The 27,916-nt window shown below is 40.9% G+C and overlaps 1 protein-coding gene across 1 annotated transcript; it reads right to left on the bottom strand.

Moving 5' to 3' along the window:
• Nucleotides 1-211: 211 nt before the first annotated feature.
• IL23R (interleukin 23 receptor) lies at nt 212-27,916 on the bottom strand. Its single transcript, XM_082228423.1, has 16 exons — nt 27,701-27,916; nt 24,888-25,001; nt 21,742-21,858; nt 21,568-21,636; nt 19,712-19,835; nt 17,723-17,886; nt 16,011-16,150; nt 15,051-15,210; nt 12,163-12,245; nt 11,377-11,593; nt 9,017-9,199; nt 8,275-8,358; nt 3,805-3,867; nt 2,649-2,748; nt 1,882-1,972; nt 212-862 (listed from the first exon to the last, which is right to left on the bottom strand). Exons 2-16 carry the CDS (start codon nt 24,985-24,987, stop codon nt 239-241), a joined length of 2,319 nt encoding a protein of 772 aa, XP_082084549.1. The 5' UTR covers nt 24,988-25,001; nt 27,701-27,916; the 3' UTR covers nt 212-238.

Consider the following 27,916-nt stretch of genomic DNA (forward strand, 5'->3'; position numbering starts at 1 on the left):
TAGGCTCATATGATATTTTGCCTTTTAGAAGAGGATTCACAAGATGGCATTCTGGTTTCATCTCAAGGTAAGAAAGTGGCATGAGAAAGTAATGCTATGGTTGCAATTGCAGCTGTTTTGTTTTTTTAAATTGGACAATGAGAACTGAGAATGTTGAGGATACTTTGAGTTATTCTACTTGAAAATGCAGAATTTTGTCATGGTTGCAGAAATCTTATATTCAGTCCTAATAAGAAAGTCACTTTGCAACGTTTTGAGGAAAGTAAGACATTATATCGGAAGAATCTTCATTCACAGCATTTAAGCAAGAGAGAAGTTCATCTGGTATTAAGGTCTGTTCTTGAGTATCTTCATCTGAAAGTAGGGGCTTCCATTGGTTTTCTGTTGGTGTATGTGGCTCTTCATCTGTTGAGCTGACCATGTTGCTCTGTCCACTTTTACTGTTGTTCAAAACAAGACTGATTTTATCAAATAAAAATGAATTTTCATTGGTACCAACAATAGGCCATGTGGTAGCCATGGGACTTGGGAAATCTTTTATTAAACTACTCACGGGCAGAGCTGGGGTGTTTGGTTTTTTATCTGGGCTTTGAGAATGTATTTCATAAGTACTGTCTTGTAAGACTGCTGGGCTGGAAATCTGAGGTTTGTAGCCATTTTCCTCCATCGTGTCCGAATTGCCAGCAAGCAGTATGTCTTCTGGAATGTTAACATTATCCAGAACTGCTTCTCTAGTTTCCTCTTTATGATCTACAACCTTATACTCCTTGTGTACCAGTGTCTCCTCCACTTCAGTTACGACAGCATCCTCATGATCGATGAACAACCCAGTGGAATTGTGTGTTATGCCACCATTTTCCCCCTAAGAAACAATTACAGAAAAAATAATAAAATGTAGGCGCGGGGAGGTAGCAAACAGCTATTCAGTTTCAATATCTAGTCTAGAGCAATGAACACAGAAATAACACATTATAATAAAATAAATTGAGGCATCTGTAAAACTGATAGGAAACATGAATAAAAAGATAACTACATAAATGTTAAAATAAGGTTTGCATATGTGGGTACAGGCAAAATCTATGCAATGCAACTTGAACCAATCTATCTAAAGTTAAGTTGTGATTAACTTTATAGTTCTATTCTTTCCTCTCATGAGATGGGAATCTCCTGAGGGTGAATGCCTGGCTAGTTCTGTAGATAAGGTCTTATCCTAGGTCAGACTTGTCCATAATCTAGCCCACTATTGTCCACTCTGGCTGATAGCAGCTCTTCAGGATTACAGAGTTAAGGCTACTATACGGGCAAGAATTTCTTCGTTGCTTTTCTTTACTTGTTGTTTGATACTGAACTATTTCCCCTTTATGCTTTTAAGTCAGCAGTTAACAGAGTTGGTCCATTTTAATTACTGTAAGCCTTTGTTTATGCATAGAAAGAGAAGAGAGTATTCACACTTCAAAAGATTACTTCTTGTGATTTAAAGTTAAGGTTACCTTTGAATGTAAGAATGAATAGCTATGGAACTAAGTTGAATAATGGGCGATGAATGCTGATAATAGTAGATCAAGTCATATATTATCTTGAACAATTCCACATTCAGGTAAATTTGGATCTCCTAATCTGACAATTTTATGTTGCACTTGTAGCAAGGGGGAGGAGTGCAAAGTCCTGATCATGCCATGTAGAGAGATGAACATGAGAAGCAATAGCCAAATAGGCCCACAACATATTCTGAATGTAATGGTCATAAAATAAAGCATACAGGGCTGTTGTTGTTTTTAAAGTCATGCAAACATTTCTTCCTACAAATGCAAGGTGCCACCTTGCTTCACTCTAGTTTCTTTAGAATCATTAAATAAATAGAATGTTGACTTGTGGAGTTACCTGAAGTGATTTGATCACACTGCTGTTCTGCATTCTAGGATAATCTTCAAAAAGCCATTTCGGTGTTATCGACCAAAATGCTGTTTTAACCCTTTTTTAAAAAAAAAAAAAAAAAGCACAACACATGAATTGCATTTTGGAAGAACTGATCACGGTTCAAATTCATTACTGGATTGGAAATGCTTATGTAGATTAGATAAGGTTGAGAGCAGAATTATATGTAATGGTTGCAGCTCCTTAACTTCAAATGCAGTTACCAAGAAACACAAGTGAAATGGGGTCTGGAATGATTTTGGTGCAGTAGTGGCAAGTGACTAGGAGGAGTGCTGAACCCTTTCCCTGTTCTTCCAGAGCCCCTTCCCAGATCACTCCTCCACCCCCAGCACATTTCTCGTTGAGAGAAAAATAACTCTGATGAGGAGAATGGAGAAAATCTTTTGTCAAATATGTCATAGAATCTTTCTCTTGCCCACCACTTCTATGCATGAAGTTGCCTCACATCCTGCTTTTCAGTTGTTTTACACTTGAATACACAGCTTTGCCATCAATTTCAGCCTAACTGCAGTCAGATACTGCACTACAGCTAAGGACCAATCTTTCACCAGCCCTAAATAACTTTACGAATCAACTACAAAACCATCACCCTTGCCCTGCTTTAATAAGGGAAAATATGCACGCAAACAGGCACTGCACACACATTTTCCAAGGCTGAAAAGTTTGCTCGAAGGCTAAGGAGAAAAGTCTGGGGAAACACTTCACGCTTGTACCTCTTAATGTTTGTAGCAATCAAACTCAAAATAATTATAAATAAGAAGAACATTCCAAAGCCAGTTCCCCACAGAACACCACCACCATCATCACCATCACCTTAAAGAGAGAGAGAGAGAGAGAGAGAGAAATGATCAGCACTTTGATTTTACACCATATGTGTATTTAGAATTAGCTCAGGGTACACCTCACTTGCTGAATAAAAACAATTCATCATATCTTTATGATGCTTGACCAATTGCTTGTGAAGTTCAGATGTATATCATCACAGTGCTTTGTTCCCTGCTTTTGATGAACCTGCATCTTAGAAATGTGTCCTGTATAGACCACCATGTGCTTCTACTCATAGCTGTTCTCATGATGCCATATCAACCACTGAATAGCTAAGCTGGTGCACCGAGGAGGGCTTTTCAAATTGCCAAGGTTTCTTATAATGTATTTCAGTACAAGGTGCCACTGAAACTGGCTGGGAGCCTTATGCTTATTATGAAGCTTTGATTTGACCATGCTTGACAATTTAATAGAACTCATGAATATGATGGCAATGGCACTTTGTACTCAAGATACACATTGTTAGCCTTTCTTATCTTTAGCAGAGTGATAAAGATGCTTAACTAGAGAATTGTGTTTCCTTGGCAAACTACGGTAGATAGTAGCATAATTAGATCCACAGTTGACAAATCAAGTCTTGAGTAAATTCTGAGAGGTATCATGCCAGTTTGATGGAATGTGAGATACTGTATGGAGCAAGATAGCAATTGGTGATGGCAGGTTATGTTTCCTGAAGAGCAAACACGTCATCTCACCCCTGTTGTTTTATGTACACCAAATCTCCTCTGTGTGCCTTTAGCCACTCGACTGACAATTTTAAAAATCAACCATTAAAAGTTCATATGACTATTTTCATATTGTATATTCAACCCAGGATGTCTCTGGATTGAGAATAATTTGAGTTAGCTCTTTTATGTGTGAAAACACCCTGAACTTTCATTTCCCTATAATCACGTCAGTGAATGCTGCACTCAGTTCCCACCTCTTTGAGATGTTATCACTGGCTGGTGTAAAAAAAACAACCCAACAACCAAAAAATCCCTCCCAAATCTGGTAACACAGAAAACCTCTCTTCTGGAAACCTGACACAGAGACATTTCCTACCGTTGGTAACCGCAAACATATTTCCTGGACCATTATATGTGTCTTGAGTTTTCCCCGGCAATGCTATTCAGAGAATGGGAGAAAGAAAAGCAAAAAAGGAGAATGACTTCCACTGTGGTACAACAGCAAGTGTAGTGAATACTTTGTTCCCTTGTATTGTGATTAGTTTACCAAAAGCACTTTTCCCAAGGGATGAAACCCTTCAGTGCTTTCATTTAAACTGCAATTTGTATTTACTGGTTGTTGGATGAATATTCTCAAAGTTGCAGTTGGTGAAAACATGTCACTTCTGTGAACAAGGAACAGAGGTAACTTCCATAAAGCGAGGAATTCATCTAGTTCATGCAACACAATATTTGCCTACACCACTGTGAGAAGCTCTGACCCCTCCACGTGCTATTGGACTACAACTCCCATGATCTCTAACCACTGGCCAGGGTATTCACTGGCAGGCAGCAACTCCCCATGATTTCCCAATTCTACCTGGAGAGGCTGAGGATTGAACCTAGGACTTCTCACATGCAAAGCGCGTGTGTCATCACGGAGTTACGCTCCCCTTGTGGGACTGTATCTCTCCTAAAACTCAGCCTTAGGATCCAGCCAACGTATCTTTTGTAGTGTAGTGTGTATGTGTGTGTGTGGGGGGGGTATTGTCTACATTCATTCAGCAGCTCTGTCAGTTTGGGGTTTCTTCGTGTCCCACTGGCCTCCAGGTTTGAGGAGGTCCTGGGTAAAGCATCCTCGTCTAGTGCCGCCCTTCTTTGTCAGTACTAGGCTTACTTGGCTGTAGTGCGAAACAGCTGCATCTAGCCACCCTTTCCATTTCCCACAATGCCTCTGAGTGATGCCAGGTTGAGGTCATTCTGCGAAATTGAAAAGGTGGCTTGGTCCAAATACTTTGCATTGCTCAAAGTGCTCTGGCAGCATGCGGGGGCCGGGGAGGAGATGTAAGGGCGCTGAGACCTTAGCAGCTGCCTAAGGATACCAGGTGCCGACACTAGCTCTGCCAAAAAGAGTTGTTTGTTGGTAGCCGTCCTGGTAGGATCTGTAATTGAATTAAATGAAATTACATGTACTGGTGTCAACTCTGGTGTAGAAAGTATTATTATTTATCTATTTTGATAGAGTGCTTGTGCATTCCAGACAATACAATCAGATTTCCTAAGCTTATTAATGTTTTAAAAACAACAAAAATATTCTTCTTCTGATAAAATGTTTTATTCATAGGCATACTTTAACCAGTTTAGCTAACTAAATCAATTGCAACTTAACTGATTAATCAACAAATATTTCTGTAGTTGGATGACATGTCTAGTAAACCCACCCACACCTGCTGCAAACTCTGCAATAGCTGGCAATGGGAACTGCATGTGTATGTCTCTAGAATCATAGAGTTGGAAGAGACCACAAGGGCCATCGAGTCCAAACCCCTGCCAAGCAGGAAACACCATCAGAGCACTCCTGACATATGGTTGTCAAGCCTCTGCTTAAAGACCTCCAAAGTAGGAGACTCCACCACACTCCTTGGCAGCAAATCCCACTGTCGAACAGCTCTTACTGTCAGGAAGTTCTTCCTAATGTTTAGGTGGAATCTTCTTTCTTGTAGTTTGGATCCATTGCTCCATGTCCGCTTCTCTGGAGCAGCAGAAAACAACCTTTCTCCCTCCTCTATGTGACATCCTTTTATATATTTGAACATGGCTATCATATCACCCCTTAACCTCCTCTTCTCCAGGCTAAACATGCCCAGCTCCCTTAGCCGTTCCTCATAAGGCATCGTTTCCAGACCTTTGACCATTTTGGTTGCCCTCCTCTGGACACGTTCCAGTCTGTCAGTGTTCTTCTTGAACTGTGGTGCCCAGAACTGGACACAGTACTCCAGGTGAGGTCTGACCAGAGCAGAATACAGTGGCACTATTACTTCCCTTGATCTAGATGCTATAATCCTACTGATGCAGCCCAGAATTGCATTGGCTTTTTTAGCTGCCGCGTCACACTGTTGGCTCATGTCAAGTTTGTGGTCAACCAAGACTCCTAGATCCTTTTCACATGTACTGTTCTAAAGCCAGGTGTCACCCATCTTGTATTTGTGCCTCTCATTTTTTTTGCCCAAGTGCAATACTTTACATTTTTCCCTGTTAAAATTCATCTTGTTTATTTTTGCCCAGTTCTCTAATCTGTCAAGGTCGTTTTGAAGTGTGATCCTGTCCTCTGGGGTGTTAGCCACCCCTCCCAGTTTGGTGTCATCTGCAAATTTGATCAGGATGCCCTTGAGTCCATCATCCAAGTCGTTGATAAAGATGTTGAATAAGACCGGACCCAAGACAGAACCCTGTGGCACCCCACTAGTCACTCTTCTCTAGGATGAAGAGGAACCATTGATGAGCACCCTTTGGGTTCGGTCAGTCAGCCAGTTACAAATCCACTGAGTGGATCACTCTCTCTGGATCACTGCCATTTTATTTAGGGGTGTTAAGTTTACATTCCTTTGATCTAGGGACTTAATAGCAGCTGGTTCAGCTTTACCATGAAGCAGTGTGCAGCAGTTCTTCAGAAAGCACATTCCAGAGGGTGTGCTATTTTCTTTGTAGCATCAGAAAAATAAGAGAGCTCCAGTTCAAAAAAGGGAAAGTGTCATTTTGACTTTTCCTTTTTCTAGTGAAAATATTACTAGCACCAGCAGCAAATAGTAGAATGATTGGATATTCACCCTCACCAGTCTAAAAGAATGCATTTGTTTTCTTTATAGCTCCACATTTCTGCAGGAGTGAATGGGCCAAAATGTCATTTGTGATAGAAATACAGAATGGGCATTGTGTTCCATTATGCTTAAGAAATGGAGATTTTGTTCAAACAACAGAACTGTATGTAGGTAACGGCAGTAGCCCTAAAATAGTTACTGTACGTATTATAATTTTTCATTAAACACTGCCGCCTTGTGGTCTTTGGAGCCACAGCAAATTCTAACAAAAAAATGCAATATGATGTGGCAGTAAAAGGAAATTATTAGAGTAGCTGGGATGTTGCCGCTATTAACCCTGTGGTGTAATTTCTAAATTTAGTTAGAGCTTTAGAGAAGCAATCTCAGGAACATGTTTTCTGCAAGGGTTTTAGTATGTATGAAATATTCATCATTTTTGGCTGGAGTTACGGATTTGCCAAGGAACCTGTGCAATTCCTGCATCTTCGTGTTCAGAAAACTTCCAGCTGTTGGTTTTCTGCCTGCTACATTGAGATTACCCCTAAAGATAAGGTCCCTTCAGACACTCCTGGGTGTTATGGTCAGCAGAGGGGGCGCTCTTGGTAGCCTCAGAAGTTTGGGTTGTGGTGGCCCAGGAGAGTGCATTTTCTGTGGCAGCCCCTAAGTTGTGGAATTCCCTCCCTCCCAGGTGTATCTGGCTTCCTCACAATACAGCTTTCACTAAATGCTGAAAACGCACCTCTTTACCCTTTGTGCTTTCAGGGCCACCCTGTTCTTGTGATTGTAATCTGCCTTAACTGTTTTTAATTTTCAGCTGTTTTAAACTGTCCTGGGACCTATTGATGAAGGGCAGATAATAAATTTAATAATATTAAACCCATCTGGCCGGATTTCCCCGGTCACTCTGGGAGGCTTCCAGGACATATAAAAAACATAATAAAATTATTATTACTAATATTATTGAGGATACAGGGGTTGGATCTGTATGTAAGAGCACAGTAATACACCTTGATAGACAGAAGGGTCCCCTGATTCAGCAGTTAAAGCCGGTGTATTACTTTGAATGAAATCCAGTAACACTTTACATAATTGTGGTACAGTATCTACTATTTCACAATAATCTGCTTAATCAAGGCTGGGCATAAAAGTCATTCCAGCAAACTTATTACTTTTCATTGTCCTTGGCAAATTCGCCTTAATTCCTATCAAGGCCTTATTATTCATGGTGTAGAACTGCTTTGGTTATCTAACAATCTTATACTGCATCTCTGATGGAAGAATTTTAAAATCATCAAAGGATGTAATACAACTAAAGGGAAGTTAACAGAAATGAGCAAGAATGTCTGATTTAGTATGTTTCTTCTAATGATGTGAAAGTCGTGCTTATCTTTAGTTTTTTCCTGTACGTACGCAGGTGAATTAGGGCCAGTTGCTGCTCTCTCTGACATACACACACACAGTGGACATGAAAGATTAGTATGGCTCTCTACAGAGTAATATGGGTACATACAGCAAACAAATGTGTGTACTGTACATTATTTATGAAACATGTCCTCATCCACACCTTTTAAGGACATGTTTAATTCCAGTTAATGCCCCGAAACTATCTTATTCCAGTTTGAATAAGATAATTACCATATATACATAAACACATTGAAAAATATTTTTTAGTCAGGGAGATATGACCACTCCATGGAGGAAGTTTAGCTCAAACACAGTACACTATGAAATAGTGCCAGTCCCCTTACAATGGCCCCAATGGTACTTACTCGGGATGGAACAGGCCTTGCTGGTGCCATCTTGATACACAGCATACACTGAAATGTTGAAGTTATGCCCCATTCTGACATTTTCTGTAAGGATGAGGTTTTATTCATTTATTTTAATCATGAAAATAAGTTCTACTGTATAATTTTTTTAAAAAGGAATCATGAGTAAAACTTCAGAAATAAGAACCAATGAATTCTAATCCCATGATTTTGTTCTGACTTCTTGGGGAAGGGTGGGGGAGCAGACAGTCATTTTAAAATGTTTTATCACATTTGTATCCCTTTCTCCACATAAGCAGCTCAGGTGGCTCAATGTGGGTTTCTTATATTTTGTTCCCACAGTAGCTCTATTTGTCCATGTTGATTTTGGTAGTCTTTGCTAAGTTTGCTTGTAGGTTTGGTAGGTTTGTTGTCTTTTGGATTTTAAACTAGATTTCCTCCGCAAAAGATGCTTTCTTGGTGACCAAGGGTGAGGAAAACAGATTTCACTAAAAGTGATTCTTCATGTTTGCAAACTCTACTCCTGGGGTAGCAAACCTGGTGACCTCCAGAGGTTGTTGGGCAACAGCTTCCATCATCCTTGAGTATAAGCTAGGTTATCTGGGACTGATGGGAGTTGTTGTCTGAGAGCACCATGTTGGCTGTTCCTGAGCGGCTCAATTATTCTGGGTTTAAGAAGCTATGCATGTCATCAGCCCAACATATCATGAAGGCCACTAAAAAGAGTTGGCTTGTATTTTACCTTTGATATATGTTGTTGTGTTTTGGATGGGGACTTTTTCCCACACAAGTCCATGTCCTGCAGACGTCCATTCCACTATGTACCACAAAACTACTTTTCCAATGGGTTGGGGAGGTTTCCATACAACAGAAATCCCTTTCTGTTCATCGCGGTTCATTTGCATGTTGGTAGGTGGTGGGAAATCTACAGGGGAAAGCAGCAGGGATGACTTTGACTGTTGTCTAAAATCTAGCCAAATATTTGAAATAGTTTTGCAATAGGAAGAAGGTGCCCATGAAATGAGTGAAGGGTGTATTGATGGGGAGCATACAGTGGAGTGCAGCTTCTTCATCTCTGGCACACTGGAAATCAACCAAGTGAGGATATGGACCTTTTCTTTAAGCTAAGTGCATACACTAGAAAGATCAATGTCAATAAGGATCAAGGAAATTGTATAACTGGAGGGAAAGAACCCAGAGAAACATTTTTCCTCCTCCTCCTCCTCCTCCTCCTCCTCCTGCAAGCTCCCTGTCAGCTGTTATACTCATCCACCAATGGGCAAAAGAGGGTCTGGGACCCTTGCCTGTGATGTCATCCAAGTATGACCACATTCCTCTCCTCAAATTCTGATCTGCTATTCCTGCAGCAGCAAGATAAGACAAATGCCTTCATATACACACATGCATTCCAGAGAAGCTCATAAAAGTGATGGACATTTTGCAAGTATAATATATTCACCACTTGCTGCAGTTGCTGAATGATTAATAATAATAATAACAATACCTTTATTGTCAATGTACAACCTGTGTACAATGAAATTAACCGAGCCTCCCTCCCCCACCCACAAACACTCAGTCTCATTGCACTCTGTGTGCTTGTCGCACAACACACCAACCCCGAAAGTCAGTTGCACTATATTATTTTCTGTTCAGCAGCCTAACAGCCCACGGATAGAAACTGTTTTTTTCAGCCTGTTGGTACGACTGATTATACTTCTATATCTCCTGCTGGAGGGCAGAAAATTAAAGAGGTGCTGTCTGGGGTGAGACTTGTCCCTGAGAATCAGCCCAGAGAGTAAACTTGGGCACCTGTGTTCTCAACATTTCGAGGCCGATCTACAACCCAAGTGGATGGTGGTAAAGAGCTATAATTTTGATAAGGTTCTCTTCTAGCATCACATAGTTAACTGGAATAAAATTTCTGGGATTGTTGTACTGAGCTGGACTCCCTAAGAGCCATAAATTCCTAAGGAAGCAGAACAGCCAGAAGCATCCTGTGAAGCTAGAAAGGAGAAGCGTGTCCAAAACCAGGACAGAACTGTGGAATTGCAATACCAGCTTTCTCTCTCATGTTGAGAGAGCGGAAATGACAAAAATACTGTCGTGATTATTCTGCAGGATCCATCTAGGAGTGCAATCCCGTGTCCATCTACGTAGGCATAAACCCCTCTGGCATTAATGGGACCGCAAAGGTGTATTTCTCAGATTGTCATTCACCTAGGGTGACCAGATGGAAAAGAGAACAGGGATCCTGCATCTTTTGTACAGAAGAGGGAATTTCAGCAAGTGTAGCTTCTCATACAGCAGAGGCGGATTGAGGGCAACATGGCTGGTTCTCTTTGCACTGGTTGTCAAGCAGAGAGAACACCCGCAAGCACTTGCCCAGTCACGGGAAGGAGATGTGAGGGCTCTGACAGCTTCCTTGGGTCCTAGAGTCCTCAGTTCTCCTTTCCAAAGCCTAGTTAGTGCTTGCCCAGTTTGGGGAGGAGATGAGAGGGCTGTAGGACCCTGCTGGAGACCTCACACCTCTTTCCCAAAGCACAGCATGGCGTGAGGGCTGGGGAGAGGCACCAACTTTTGGCCTAGCTCAGGGCGCCATAGTACCAAAGTCCATCCCTACCTATAGCTGTATCTGCTGAAATCCCCTCTTTTGCACAGCACAGCAGGAATCAAGTCCTCTTTTGCATCTGTATATTCTTTATGAATTCCAACTCATTTAAAACTTGATAATAGTCATTCCCATATTGTCCCCAGTTGTTGTTTTTAATAGTCATGATGGCTAAGACATAATTTTAAAATGGAGTTTGATATGTTTAGATGTCAGCTTTTTGCTTTATCTTTCATACTTTTGCTGAAATGGAATACTTATCTGGTTTGGCATCTCCAAAACTGGGATTGTAGAAATGGATGAAAGCGGTCCTGTTTGTGTGTTAATACATTATGCTTCCAAAGGGAGCAAACTAGAAGTCAAGTTAGTTATATAGTTGGGGGGGGGGGTCTGAATGTTGGGAAATCATAGGGTCAATTTCTTCTCTGACACAATTTAACAATGCATTATCCATTTCTCAAAAGTTTTAAAGTACTGTACTGCTTTTATCTTACCATGGAGACTGTGGGGAGGTTGGTTCACTGTAATATTCGCAGGTTTGGAACTTCCTTTTGAATTATGTGCTGTCACATGGAGAGTGGTAACTGCTGGGGGAACCAAAACTTGGCATTTTATTTCTGTCGTTTTACATAAATCCACAATTTCTCCTTGGTTTTCACAGAACACCCTGTAGCCCAAAATTCTTCCTCTGCTCTCCTTAGGAAAAAATGGCTGGGATGTGGGAAGGAAGAGAAGGAAGAGAAAGCAAGATAATTGCCTTTAGAAAGCTGCATTGTGGGGGGTTTTTTTGGGGGGGGTTCATGCAGTTTCACATGCACAGCAGCTAAGGGGGAAATGTGATTAAACCTGCATTTCCTTAGCTGCTTGCCAACCACTGCAACAGAAACCACTGCAAAGAAGAGCCTCACTGTTTGAGGTCACCAGGAGTTTGGGAAAGCAGCTGGAGGAAGGCTTGCTTAACTCTTTCCCTGCTGCTTCACCTCTCCAAGTTGTCCCCTCCCCAGCTATTTTTCCTTATTTAAATAAATTCTTAGAATCAAGTAAGAAAGTGGCATTTCTAATGTTTCCTGTATGCAGTTGTGTATTTTTCCTAGCCTTTAGAGTGATGTTATTGAGTCAAAATACAACCCCATGGCAGATTCTTTCCAGTATTGGCCCCAACTGAAGAAACTGCCTTATATTTTTAACACCTTTCTGAATTCTAGACCTTATTAAAATAAGACCACCCTGGACTCCCTTAACCTGCAATGTGTTCAGTCTGGAAAGGAGGAAAATATCACCTTGATTAAGATGACCACCTCTTGGCTACCATTTGGGTAAGTTGGCCCCAGAAACCTCCACACATCGAGTATAGAAGAAGGTTCTGCAGATAAACAAACAAAATGCAAATAAATAAATAAATAAATAAATATCTGAATATGAGGGGGGTTTTTTTGCCCACTGACTTTCAATTTAAATCATGGTAAAAAGTCTGGCTTGGTCTGTTACTTGTTTTGGTCTTGCATATACAGTATATAAAAGAGCAAAGGCATCTATTGCAAAATCTAACTGTGAACATTTGGAGCTAATGAGATGTTTTCTGTGTGTATGGTGATCTACAGCAGTGTGGGAAATGAAGACTAGAGGTTGCCACTAGACCATCCTATTTGGCAGAAAAGCGCAGGCTCAGCTAAGAAAAGAAAAATCAAATAGTACAGAGCTAAAAACATAAAAACTAACAAGAAAGAATATTTAAATACATTAGAATCAGGAAAGAGTTGCTCTTATTGCTGCCACTGGTAGGTGCAACTGTGTTCTTTATTCTTTTATGTCTATCCACATCTATATGTACATTTATTAGAATCAGGTATGGGGAAGGAGTGATGGTCTTATTCCTGAAAGCCAGCCATTTCCCCCTCAAATATGGATGAAGCACTTGGTAAATTCTCTGTACTATTCATTTGTTTTGCCAGCAGGGGTCACTACTACTATTTCTACTAAAACAGCTTACAGTGGTACCTCAGGTTAAGTACTTACCGGTAATTCGTTCTGGAGGTCCGTTCTTAAGCTGAAACTGTTCTTAACTTGAAGCACCACTTTAGCTAAAGGGGTCTCCTTCTGCCGCTGTGCCGCCACGGCACAATTTCTGTTCTCATCCTGAAGCAACGTTCTTAACCCAAGGTACTATTTCTGGGTTAGCGGAGTCTGTAACCTGAAGCGCATGTAACCCGAGGTACCACTGTATTGTCATAAAGTCTCCTAGAGGCCTAAGAGCAGGGGTCAGCAAACTTTTTCAGCAGGGGGCTGGTCCACTGTCCCTCAGACCTTGTGGGGGGCCGGACTATATTTATTTTGGGGGGGGGGGGAATGAACAAATTCCTATGCCTCACAAATAGCCCAGAGATGCATTTTAAATAAAAGCACACATTCTACTCATGTAAAAACACACTGATTCCCGGAGTGTCCACGGGCCGGATTGAGAAGGCGATTGGGCCAGATCCAGCCCCTGGACCTTAGTTTGCCTACCCATGCCTAAGAGCACTGCAGCGGCACATTGGGCAAATGAGGCTGTGTGGCTCAGGGTTTCACCTCCTGTTGCCAGCAATCCTTGGTTGTGGCCTTCCCCTGCCCTATGAAGCTGCTACTGTTGCTGCAGGTGGAGGCAAAGCCACGCCTAGTACTGCTGCCCACCCTGCAACTCTCCCTTAAAGGGAGCCTGCTTAGAGCAATTTAGGCCTGGCCTATTAGATTTGTCTAACTTCTTTCCTTTATAGCCTGCTCAGCTTAAGATGCTGTAAAACACACACACACACAAAATTGGGTAGTCAGCTCTGAAAGAAAAAGTGGAGTCCAGTTGACGGATGTTGTACACATTGTGTGTGTACTTAATCATTAATAAATATCTGTACTTCTAAATTACTGTGTTGAATATGGAGCTTCATCTAGAAGATAGCACACACATCACTTTGGGAAGTTTGTTTGCCTGCCTTGCTGGCCTCACAGCCCCCTTAGAAGGGGCAGATTTCAGGCCTGCAAAATCTACTTTTGTTTCTTTTCACAAAAGATCAGAACCCTAAGATCTGCTGGAGGTCAGTGCAAAAAAAGACATAGAACTAAACAGTTCTGGATCCAGGAATTTGTTTTAAGTACCAGAACTAAGCTCATAGTCCATCCACACAAAAATCCACTTCTGGTTACATAAGGCTACTGTACTTGCCTTATGAGGAACAATTTGGGGGAACTGGGTATGTTTAGCCTGGTAAAGAGGAAAGTGAGAGGAGATATGATAGTCATCTCAAATATCTAGGGCCGTCACATGGAAGATGGAGCAAGCTTGCTTTCTCCTGCTCCAGAGGGTAGGAGCCAAACCAATGGCTTCAAGTTACGAGAAAGGAGATTGACTAAACATCAGAAATAACTTTTTGACAGTAAAAGCAGTTTGACAGTGGAACTGACACCCAAGATAGGTGGTGGACTCTCCTTTCTTGGTGGTTTTTGAGCAGAGATTGGATGGCCATCGGTCATAGATACTTTAATTGAAACTCTTGCGTTGCAGGGGGTTGGATGAGATAACTCTCGGGGTCCCTTCCGACTCTACAATTCTATGATTCTCTATAATGTCTAAGGTGGCTTTCCCATTCCTAATGCCTCACTGAACTCAACGGGACTTACTTCTTAGTGAAGATGCATAGGATTGTGCTGGAATTTACTTTTATTTGCATATAAAACTTCAAAGGAGGGGGAAAGGTTGTTGTTGACTCCTCTGCTGTAGAGACAGGATAGGCACAATCATTTCACTTTTCAATTTATGAATGAATTTCCAGATCACACTGTATTGTGCAACTGAAACTGAAATAGGGTATATACTCTCTCTTATCAGGGGATTTTTCCATGGACTTTTAAGATTCATAATACCACAATGAGGTAATATTTGCTACCAAAGTGATACAATCTGTAGAAGACAACACAGGAAATAAGAGCGCAACCAAAGATATAATCAGGTATTCCAGTTCCTGAGCTGATTAAGGTACAGCTTCCTTTGCACACTTGGTGCTGAGAATGTGCTCAGAATGCTATGCTTGGTTGGCTTGTTGCAACTTAAATCCCTTGAAGCATTCCTGTTACAATCCTCTCTGTACAGCTGAAAAAAGGACTTGGGGGTCAGGGAAGAGAGAGCAGTGAAACTCACCTGCCTCAGGAGTCATATGCACTGCAGATTCACTCCATTTGCTCCAAAAGCTTTGGGCATGAGTTAGTTTGCATCTAACTTGAAACTCATACTCCATGTTTGCATCTAAATTGTACTCAGTTTGATGTTCCCTTTTAAAGTCAGCACCCCATTTTCTAACCTAAAATGGAAAAGCAACAGGACAATTATGTATTGTTCTATCCACTGTTTAGATCAGAGATTACAAAATCACTGCCATAAAAAAAAAGGTCTGGTGTGTCAAGAGAAAAAAATGTTTTCAAAGCATTTGCTCTTGTGAGCCCAAAGTCATGGATCTCTGTATACTTATAAAGGTGAGGTGTATCTTCAGTTTCTTTTTGTTTTTGTTGATGACCACCCTTCCTCAATTTCAGTTCAGAAAGGTAGTGTTCCTCTGAGAGACACTGGTCTGGATTAACCTACCTTATTGCATGAGGACTGTTCAGACCACTCACAATTAAATATAAGTAAAATTGTACCAAAGGAATCTCTCTTCTATTTCAGTGGATGGGATATCACTATTAGAGTGAATTATGCTGGGCATAGTCTGACTCACTCAGTTACTTTACATGAGGTAGAAGAGAGATACCCACAACTTAAATTGTTAGTATGGATTACTGAGGACCACACTCCATCAGGGTAAACTGTCAGGGACACATACTATTTGTCTATAAAAAGGGTACAATAAGAAATAAAAAAATCAGTTTCACCAAAATGCAGGAGGTATATGAATATATGCAACATACGCATCCTAGGAGCAGGATACATTTCACATCCATGTCTTTGTAAAACTCTTGTATTTGTAAAACTCTGCCCAGGAAGCTATTGAAATCTTACTACTATATAAAGTCATGTATGGAAGGTTTAGCACCAAAATCGATGAAAAGCGGCAGCCAAACCACTGCTTATGATACATCCAAAACCCAGAATGGGTTGCCTCACATGCCAAGTTTCGCCTGTCTTCTCCTTGTATCGTTCTTCACAATAAGTCTCATTGATTGCAGTTTGCTTTTCCCAATGTATTGTAGTCTTAAATAATGGAGAGTCTACAATCTGGATAATAATGGGTGTAGCTGGTACCACTAAAAGAGATAAAATAATGTTAAATCCAGTCTCTAATAATGAAACTGCTGCTGCTACTACTACTACTATTATATTGCCTTTCATTTCAAGAATTAAAATGAAGGTCGTCTGCAAACAAGGTCAGGGAGCAACTGGAGGAAAGGCAAAAAGAGTACATTGCAGAAGGCCAGTTTAACCAACTCAGAGGAATTATGTCCTAGTGGCTAACTGGGATATATAGAACAGCCTTTACCAAAGGTGTCATGGACGTTGAAGACACTCAAATTCAGAACACAAGGGAGAAATGTGCTAAGAGGAAGGCACGCTTGGCAAATCTACACCGTGATCAACTTCCACCCGGGAACCAATGTCCCCACTGTGGAAGGATGTGTGGATCCAGAATTGGCCTCCACAGTCACTTATGGACTCATTGTTAAAACCGTGTTTATGGAAGACAATCTTACTCGGCTATGAGTGATCGCCGAAGAAGAAGATATTGCTCTATGTGTAGTTGATTCTAGCTGTATTTTACCTCAAGCATATAAGTATTGGACCACAAGCCAAGATCACTGTCTGTCACAAGCATAGAACAGGTGCAGCACAGAACCCAGCTAGCAAGCCAAATAGCTCTGGATGAATTAAGTGGGACAACAAATTTCTAAACATTCTCAGTATGAATTCTGAAGGCCAGGTCCTGGTTTAATCTGCTTCAACTCAGCAGTGAGTGAAACAATCTCCTAGTGCTATTCTGATCCCCAATAGGATAAACAGCAGATTAAGAAATTAGGGTGGTTGGGTTTGGAATTGCGGAAGGTGTGTGCTGCACAAAACCCAGTGTAACTTCAGGCTATATGCAATTCTGTTTCCTGTACTTCCTCTTTTATCGTATGCATAGCTGCTATCTGAGCACACTCCTAATGTAGACAAGGCATCAATCACACAGTTTCCAGTAGTTGTGCAAAGCACTATAGCCATAAAACTACTGCCTCTTTCAAATTATAGCAATGGTATGTTGAAACCTGCACCCACAAGAAGGAAGAGGCACTCATGGAAGAAGCTCTTCAGCTCTCAGGACAGAAGAATCCACAGAGCAAAGATTGGACCTAAGATCATGCCTATAAATATACACCAAGTATCTGTGCACCATTAGAAGTATCACTCCTTTTAATAGCAAACTCAGGTGCTGAGGGCCTCTGTGAAAACGAGGTTTGCAGCAGTACAGAATAAACTAAGGGGACAAATCTCCACAAAAATAGTCCAGTGGGTATTCAGCAGGCTCAATAGCTGCAGAATGTTGACAGATGGTGAGGGGAAGAGGGGAAATTTGGGGATGTGCAGACTTGTCTGCTATAAGTGGGCATGGCTGGCTACTAATATTCCTATTAGGAGGCATTAATAGGTTGGAGCATCTTGCAGGTAATAATAATTATTATTATTTTATTATTTATACCCCTCCCATCTGGCTGGGTTTTCCCAGCCACTCTATTCTCAAATCTTCCATCACGACCTTAATCTTATAAATTTAGTCATATACTAGACTAAAAACAAAACCAGCTTTTAAAAAATAAAGTTTAGAAATTACTGCACACTACCTAGATCATCAAGGTGAACATACAGTTCTTCTGAGCAGTTCGTTCCTAAGTGATTTTCAGCGTAGACCCCAACATAAAATGTTTTGTTTTTCCACATTTGACTCAGAGGAATGGTACCTGAGGCATTGTTTGCCGGAAATGTTTTATTTTCTTCTCCCTGAAAACTATAAAGATCAAACAGTCAAGAAGCATATTACTCTGCTGTAACTGTAAACTAAAAATCTAAAGTAGCTGCTTTTGAAAAAGCAGATTGCATTATACTTGATCTTAGCCCAAAGGCCTAAAAGCCTTGTTAACCATACTAAAATATTTAAACATATAAATGTAGATTAAAAAACAAAAAGCAACAAAATATTATTAATAAGAAGTAGGTGTTGTTCTAACATTGTTTTAGAGGCATGTGGCCCCTTGCCTCTTCCTTTCTCAGGGCACTGTGATTAAACTGTGAGGCCAATGGCAACTTCGCCATGGATGTTGAAGTCACCCAGAATTACTGCCTGGGATCCACCAATACCATTCTCAAGATGACCTCAGCCAGGTTGGTCAGGGAGAATGTTGCGCAGCTGGGTGGACAGCATACCAACGATATCCCTGTCTCTTAAGACGCAACTTCAGATGCTGCCCTGCTCCAAGGCAGAGATTTCCCAGTGAGGGATAACAAATTGTGAACAGCCGCAAACCCACTTCCCTGGCCCTCCAGCCAAGGTTTGTGCTGCACCAAATATCCAGTGAGACAGAGCAGGGTAAGGTCTGCCCACCCATCTCTCCTACTCATATCTCAGTAGCTACACCAGGTCATCACACTCATCCATAATTAGATGATGACTGACCTGCCATGTAACACGCCATTTGGCCCAAAGCAAATTTATCCCCTGAAGTGAGCAGAATAAGAGTTTTGTTGTTGTTTTTTTACTGTGTCTGGGTCATGCCTATTTTGCTGCCCTAATGTTTATATTTGCAAAAAAAATAGTAATACAAAAACAGACTGGGAGAAGATATTTTAAGTGTGTCCTGAGAGTTTGGGGACTTTTGACACTCTTCCTCACATCCTGGGTTTGAGCTGGGCCATCACATATTGCAAATTGTTTTTGAAACTCATGTTGAAAGTGCTTTTTCATCGCAGACTGTGGACCTGCTGTTCAAGTGTTAGACAAGCTCCAACAATCCTTGGCTGCTTGAAACTAATTTCAGCCAAAGCACAGGCTGCTAGACTGCAGACTGAGGCATGTTTGCCGCTTCTGCTGAGTGTAGAACTCTGATATAAGAGGTGAATCATGACTACCACCAAAAGGACACCTCTGGTGACCTGCTCTCGCCCCCCCCCCCGCCCCCACTCCCTGAAAATGTAAGTAGGACACCAGCTTTTTTTCAGTCATCAGCACTACACCACATACACGATCGTCACTGGTTTGTGAGTTGTCTCTCACCACAGGTTTAGTCCACGTAGTCAGACCACAATGTCAGTTGCAGCTTTGGCGTGTCTTAATCTTTGGTTGAACTCACAGTTAACCTAGTTTTAGGAGCAAGCTTGACATTACCTGCAAATTATTCTCACATAGCTTCCCAACCATGTTTTGTATGTGCTTTAAAAAAGAACAGGAAAAAAAGAACCGGACTTGGAAGGCTGCATTTTTAAGCAGTGGAGTGCTGATTTACTTAACTGTTTTATAGTGAGCTGCAAAAGTTCGCCTCTCTCCACAGTAACCCCCCCCCCCTTTCCAGGTGCATATTTACACTTGCAAATGATCATCTGAAGTTCTGTGGTGGTGGGCAGCAGCTAGGGGTGATTATGTGTAGCAAAATGATGCTGAGAAAAGCATCAAGTGCCCTCCTACCCATCGCTTTTCTGCTCAAAACTGCAGTCCGCTAAAGGCTACTTTCCTTTAAAAAATACACAAAACTGTTGAAATTCATCATATAATCATAGAGTTGGAAGGGACCCTGAAATCTAGTCTGATTTGAGATAGATGCTTCAATCAACTTTCTTACCTTTTCAAATATAGGTTGTACCTAGTGCTTAGTTGTGTGTCCTTGCCTGGGTCCCAAGTGCATGTCATATTATCCGAATACTCATATACAACACAGGTTAAGTTGGCTGGCATGTCCGGTGAATCTACAAATTACAAAGCATGTAAGATTCTGTTGATTCAAAACACATAAAGGTAGTTAGCGGGTGGCTTATCATGTGACTAAATACTTTATCATGTCTTCTGTTACTCTAAATCACATCTTTTTCAAATACTTTTAAAAGAGCTATTTTCCTTAAGAAGAAATAGAACAATCTGAGCAGTTTGAAGTTGCAGTCTTGAGCACACTAATGTGAAAGTTATGTTGAAGTGAATGGGGTTCACTTATAGGCATGTAGTTTAGAAGTGGGCTACCAGTCTAGCAAAGAATTTTAAAATATTCTGCAACCACTGTGCAATCCTTTATTATTTTGCAGTTCGTTGTTCTAAGGTCAAAGCTTGAAACAGCTTACAAGATAATGTCCTGTTTTAAATCCACCTCAGAAATGGCCAATACTGGCCATTTTTAAAAGCACTGTAAGATTCGGACATGGGTGGTGCTGTGGTTTAAACCACAGAGCCTAGGACTTGCCGATCAGAAGGTCAGCAGTTCGAATCCCCACCATGGGGTGAGCTCCCGTTGCTTGGTCCCTGCTCCTGCCAACCTGGCAGTTCGAAAGCACATCAAAGTGCAAGTAGATAAATAGGTACCACACTCCAGCGGGAAGGTAAACGGCATTTCCGTGCGCTGCTCTGGTTCGCCAGAAGCGGCTTAGTCATGCTGGCCACATGACCCGGAAGCTGTACGCCAGCTCCCTTGGCCAATAAAGCGAGATGAGCGCCGCAACCCTAGAGTCGGCCACGACTGGACCTAATGGTCAGGGGTCCCTTTACCTTTAAGATTAGGTTTTGCTCATCATTTAAACCATCTTTATGCCCAAGCTGTGAAGTCTACTGGTCTGAAGTTAAAGCTCAGAGCTGTTCTTCTTCTGATCAGCCTTAACTTTTCAGTTAGTGGGCATCTCTCCTCCCAGTGGTTCAATATTATAAGCCAACTGAAGTATGTCCAAATATGCTACTGAGGCTAGTGATATACCGTATACTATCAATGGAAAAGTGTTCATGGTAATAGTTTTAATTTATACAACCAGTGGCATGTATTAAATTTGTTGTTGGCTGTAGTAATATATTATTCACTTGGAAACAAGACATTTCTATGCACGTTAATTTCAGAGTAAGCTCCACTGCATACAGTAGAAGTTACTTAAAATAAATATACATGTTACTGAGTCAATGAAACTTATATCAATGTGTTTGGTAGTGCGATCTTTATTTTTACACACACACTTTTTCATATGTAATAGCAAAGCAGCATGCAATATCAAAAATACAAAAAAAATTAAAATTATAAATAAAGCAGCTACTGCTGTTGAGTAACAAGTTTAGGCCTAAGTAAGTACTGCTGTGTTCAGTGGGCTTCTTCCCTAGATATTAGGAGTGTTTAGGATTGCAGGATTGCAGCCTAAGATCAAAGCCCTTAGCTAATAATTTTTAAATTAAAAATGTAAAGCCCCACCAGCAAAATGTCATCCTCGCCTATTTCCAAAGGGGGTAGCCTTGTTAGTCTTTTGCCAAAACACACAGCAAAGAGTCTTGTGATGCCTTTAAATACTAGCAGTTTTAATATTGCATAAGATTTCATAGACTATAGTTTACTTCATCAAATGCTTGCCTCAGTGGCTGATCATTTCAATCATTAACTCATTTTACTTCCCAAATTAACGGAAATTAATTACAAGCAGCAAAATTACCTACACAGCATACACATAAATTACTTACGGCCCACGCAAAATTCTGTTCCGCATATTATTTCGTTTTTTTCTGGAGGACATACAGTATAACAAATGACTGTGGAAAATGAAATGTTATAATTATGAAGTTGGAGTTGAACTGTAGTTTTGTTTATAACCGACACCAATCTGTCCTCGACCTCCCTTTGATTTAGAAGCATACGTTTTTTAGAATTCTGACAGACATCTTTATCGGAATGGCAGTTTATAGTAATATTCTGGCCCATTTGAATCGTTGAAGCTGGTTCCGTCCACACCTTCCCAGGACAATGTATAGTATCTGAGGGGGAGAAATAAATTAATTGCCATAAATATCTTAGCTTTTTTTAAAAAACAAACAAACAAACATACGCAACCTAATCAGGCACCCTCTATCTGGCCAAAATATTTCAGTGGTACTCCTATAATCCCAAAATCTAATAAAATCTTGAAAAGATAGAGCAACAAGCACAATCTGAAATGTTTGACAAGTCCTCAGGTATCGAGGGACTTAGGGACAAGTTCCATATTTTTGTTAGAAAATCAACAAATTCATATTTGAATTTTATTAGAACACTTGAGTAGATACCATTCGGACCTGGTGATTTTTCAGTTTTCATTTTGCCAGTAAGGCCTAGAACTTTGTCTCTTATCACCACTATTTGCTTCAGTTCCTCAGAGTCCATTCCTACCGTTTATCCTCCACCGTGAAGACATTTGCGAATAATTGGTTCAGCTTCTCTACAATCTCCTTATCCTCCTTTAACACACCTTGAGCTCCCTGGTCATCCAAAGGTCCAACCACCTCCCAGTCTCCTACTGCTCACATATTTTATTTTATTTTATTTTTGTCTTAATGTTTTTAATGATAAAGCACTGAGGAATCTATTTAGAGGCATAAACTAATTCTCTTTTGACTGAGGAAAATGATAACCTTTTAAATGATTTTTATCAAAAAGGAAATGGCAGTTTGAGCTGAAAGTACAAATACTATTTTAAAAATAAGATTAGAGGCCTGCATCACTGCTGACAAATATATTTTTGGGAATGATATGAGTAGGAGATGGAAAGCACATCCTAGAACCATGTTTCTACACATTTTCAGCAATATCTGAGAACGACATTAGCATATCTTAAATCTCTAACCATTGATTTACACTTCTTCTGAGTGTGGGTCCCATGTGTTTGAAGACAACGTTTACTCTCCACAGAGCTCTATAAGGAAATCCCCGATTTGTATTGCAATCCAAAGCATGTTCACTCAGAAGTAAATCTCACTCAGTTTAATGAGGCTTATTACCATGTTAGTGTGCAGAGGGTCGCTGCCTTCACCCCCCACCCTGTATTTCAGTTCCATGTGTTTCCCTAAGATCTAGTCCTTCCTTTTGGCCCTCATGGGTTGTTGGTCCAATTCTCAAGCATCTTTGTTGAGTACATCTACTAGGAGTAACTAGGAGAATATAGGTACTCAACAAATAATGTTTGGTAATCTATCATGTTCCCTGTTTACCAGGACTGTCATACACCTGGATTTTCCTGGACATTACTGGGATTTCAAAGGTGGAATTGATGTCTGGGGGGGGGGGTTCTGAAATGTGGCGCTTTGTGCTGGATCTTAGGCAAATCAATCGGAAAATCATTTGGGGTGTCCTGGTTTTTACTTTTTGAAATATGGCAACTCTACTGTTTACATGAAGGGTTCTCCAGGTCAGCCTTCAGTTGTCTATCGCAGTGATCCTAATGCTGAAATCAATCCTAAGATGGATACAAAAATATTTTTCTTCCTCTCTCCTAACACTGGAACCCAAGGATATCCAATGAACTGAATGTGGAATGATTCAGGACAGAAGAACAAAGTACTTCCTCACACAGCACATATGGCATGGCTACTGTCCACAATGGCTATGTGCTGCCTCCACTGCCAGGGCAGTGTGCCTCTGAAAACCAGTTGCAGGTGGGCAGAGTAACGTAGCTGTGATGTCCTGCTTGTGGGCTTCCCATAGGTAGATCTGGCTGGCCACTGTGAGAACAGCATGCTGGACTAGATGGGGCATTGGACTGATCTGGCAGGCTCTTGTGTTCTTACAGTATGTGTCACGCCCTCGGAAATCTTTTCATCCATAGGATGTGGGAATTCAAAATTGGAACCCTAGGCAGTGAAGGAATGATAGGTACAGGAATGCATAGCTTGATGGGTTAACCCACTGTGTATCTGTATTCATCCATCAAAGAATCAAGCTAAACAGCAACTAGGGTAAGTGTACGCATTATATCCTTATATCACATTTGAACCACATTCTTTCCCTCAAATATTTCTGGGCACTATTGTTTACTAAGGTTTACTGGGAATTGTAACTCTGTGGGGCTTAGGAGAAGTACAGTGCCCATGATTCATTGAGGGAAAGAATGTGTTTTGAATGTGCTTTACAGGCATAGTTTGTACACAACTCTGTTTCCAGAAGCAGCTGCACAGAAAGATTGCCAGTTATGACAAGCCCAACCAGTCTCAAAGCCACTTCCCCACTTCTTCCTGGAGCAATGTTTCACTAAAAAAAAAAAAAAAATCAAATTGGCCAAGAAAGAAAAACCAGATACACATATTTTTAAGGAAAACTAAAAGCCTGGGTAAAGGTAGATGTGTCAATACCAGAGAGAAGGGGGAAGCAGAGCATGGCTACAGCAGGAAAACCCACACTGGCCCCTGTAGGTAGGTACGTCCATATGCAACCCAAGTTAATAACCAGTATTGGTTCAAAAACTTGAGTACACTGTGAGCAAATCTCCACATTTGCACAAATATAAGTGCTATGGGTCTATAAGCTTTGTAACTTGGATGTTTAATTTGACAAAGGATTTTTATCCCTTTCACTGAGACCTCTTCTCTGAGAATGACAAGCGCTTCACATGAAGTCTCTTGGCCTCTAACAAATAACCCATCGTGACTAGTTCTGTTTACTTATGAACATGGAAAATTAAACCCTTGCCCATTCAGTGCCTCCTGATTATCAGTTCAAACCAAGTTCTCAAGTGGAAGACCATTCTAATAAAGAATTATTTTTATTTTTATTCCAAGTGACCCTTTTGCTCAATCAGATTCCCCTACTGAATCATTCTGTCAGGTCCCCTCAATTAGCCTGGCCACTTTACAGAAACCACTCAGACCGATATCTGCACTGAGATATGACTGACTCTTTCTGCTATATTGCCAAGTAGCCAAATCCTACGCTGGCTGCATTGAAGGCTTGCATATAGGAAACACGGCAGCTAATATAAATTTCTAGATTTCACAAATTCATTATCTCCCAGTGTCTTAGAAGACATAATACTTAACTTGCTCTGTAATTGCTGAACAATGATGAGAAAGGACGACTTGGCATATTTTGCAGAAGAGTATGTATAATACCACTAAAATGTTAGCTGTAACCATCATTCTAACGATGTCATCTGCAAAAAAAAAAAAGAAAGCATAAAAACAAAAGAAAATAAATTATGGGCTTTTTCTATTAAACTATTTCCTACAGAGTAAAGAAAAATAATGCCATAAAACATCAATGACAGAATGTTGAACAAAGACCTATTCAACTGGAAGTGATGAAATTGGCATAGGAAAAAAAATTTCTGCAACCATACTTACCTCTGTAATTACGGTAGTACAAAATTGTTAACAAAACTTCACTAACAAAAGTACACTGAATGTAGGTTAGGCCTTGTGACACCTTCTAAGTACAGTGAATATTCATTTGTGCATTGTATTATCCTGCTGGACAATAGTTATATAAGGATGTTTCTATTTTAAGATAACCTCAGGAAGGTAACATTGGGATACATGAATGAAGAATATTGTATTTGAAAATCTGAAACTTGGGGTGGGTGGTGTGTTAGGCTAGGGTACCCAGGGTTTCCCCCCCCAGCCAGAACTTACCAGAACTCAGTTCCAGAACCTTCCAGGTGGGCACCATCGCCATTATAAGAGAACAATTAAGGTTTTCATGGTGAGTTCCAGCCAGTGCTTTTCTTCCAGGGGAAAAAGTGTTGGTACCCTTGAGTACTCCCAGAAAAAAAGCATTGGTTCCGGCACCTCTTTTTCTAGAAAAATAGCACTGGTAGTACCTCTGGTGGGGTATGTACCTTTCTGGGGTAGTTTGTCCACCTTTGGTCCCCAGTCTGCACTCAGCTTTCACCTGTGGGTCCTAGAAGCTGTCAGCATGCAGCGGTGCCCACACCCCAGGAATGACTTTGACTGGCTGGATAAACCAGGTGAGAGTAGTTGATGGGCCTCAGACCCTCGGTAAGTTAAGAACTTCCTTTGCAAGTGAAGACTAGCTCCAGCTGATTGAGTGGATGAGACAAATAGTGGGTCCAGTGGTCAAGAAGGCTTTTTTGCACATGTTGTAGAGGGAAGTGAGGGGCAGATGGGAAGGTAGTCCATCTAGGAGAGACCTTGCAGCATATCTTCAGGATAAGAAAAGGCTAAGGAGTAAACCCTGCACAAATCTGGAGTAGAGTCCCTAAGAGGGTTGCACATCTCCTTCCAGCAACTCCTGCAGCCCAGCTGGTGCCAAATGTATTGCTCTGCTTTCCTTTGGACCACATCAGCAAGGCCGACAACAAGGCTGGGGTGGAAAGAGCGACTCAAGGCTTAACTTCTACCTCCCCGCAACCCACCATCCCATCCCCAAACTCCTTTGGTACTCTAAAAGCAGTTGAGTGGTTCTTTGGTTCATTTCTTTGGATTCCAAGTTAAATTAGGTTTGACAATACCATAGTACACCATGCAGGATTATTTTCATAAGTATTGGAGGGAGCTTGAGATTTAACAGTTGAGATTTTACAGTTGAAGGAGTTTCAGGAGAAGGGAGTCGATGAGGGAGGCGTGAGGGTTTCCAAAGAAAGATGAAGGCTAGATATTTATACCCACTGTCTTGTTTGTCTGGTGATCATCCGGAGAAGGGAGGCAGTAACATGCATTTTTAAGACCCTAGTGAAAATACCAGTATTTCCTAACGTTCATCCCATCTCTAGCGTTGGTGTCCATCTCACCTCTAATCCTGCTGTACCAGCTATTAGGAGGTGCAACTGCAACAGTAAGACTCCCTACCTCTATTCCTGTTTTTATCATAGAAAACAGTTAAACGCAAGCAGCTCTCTAGGCAGCCTAGGTTTAGGTAGTCTTTGTACAATTTTACTTGAACCACTTTACTATTCCATACACACTGAATTTTGTAATTTAGGAGTGAGGACATAAAACTATCCTACTCTCAAATGCTGTTTTAGTGCTGTAATTAAATGCAGGTTTTTTGAAATGGGGATTCAGTGTTCCTTGTTGATTTCCCCCATTTAATTAAAGAGATTTAAAGTTGCAGTGCAGTGTCCCCAGTGACGTGCAATGACTCTGGATAAAAGATCCCTAGATATCTTGCTTCTGAAGCTACATCTATAGATACGCATGTTTCTCTGATGTGTGATTAGGGACACAAACAGTCCTGCTAACCCTCTCTACAAGAGATCTCGCTTGCAGAGAACCCGGTTGGAAGAGCAGAACCCTAAAAAAAGCAAGGCAACCCCAATAAGCAAAGACAGGGACAGAATAGGAACAGTGATTTACAAGGTTACCTACAGGATAGGTAACAAGAACAGGAACCATCTCTGATAGCTAGGGACAGCAAGAGGGCATGTAACCTTTATCTAAATAATATTTAATCTTAAAATAGAATGCTTCAGCACTAGTACGTGCTTCACCATATCTGTCAGGGGAGGGGTCTATATCCTAAAGAACTCTAGTGTAGATGTGTGTACATAGAATAAAGCAAGGGAAAGAATAAAAGCAGTATCTTAACAGAAGCAGGTGATAGAAAAAGGGACAAGCCTGTCAAACAGGAAGAACTGGTTCCTATGGGAAGATCAAGACCATCTCTATTATACCAGCTTAGCACAAAACATCTTAACATTGCATGCTCTGAAATTTTATAACAGTCAAATGCTAATAATTTTTAACTGCTGTGGAAAATATGTACACCCACCTATTAACAGCATAGTCAAAAAAGCTGTGATACACTGTAGTTTAACCCTGCTAACAAAGTTTTGAAAAACAACCCCACATAGTTCAGGCTTATCAATTGTCTTGAAGATATTGATAGATTTACCTTATTCTCCATCAGGCCATGTGCCCCAGTTCCACGCTTAACTTGATTTCATTACTAATAGTTGCAGAATAAAACTTTCCTTCTTTCCTAATGTATCTTATTCAGAATTCACTGCTGCATGAATCAACTGAGAGGGGGGAAGAGAAGCAGTTGGTGACCTACATTACCAATAATTTGAGAACAGCATATTGTTTCTAGTTTAAGAAACTTCTACAC

The sequence above is a fragment of the Podarcis vaucheri genome (assembly GCF_965113315.1).
Source record: "Podarcis vaucheri genome assembly, chromosome: 6".
Taxonomy (NCBI): Eukaryota; Metazoa; Chordata; class Lepidosauria; order Squamata; family Lacertidae; genus Podarcis; species Podarcis vaucheri.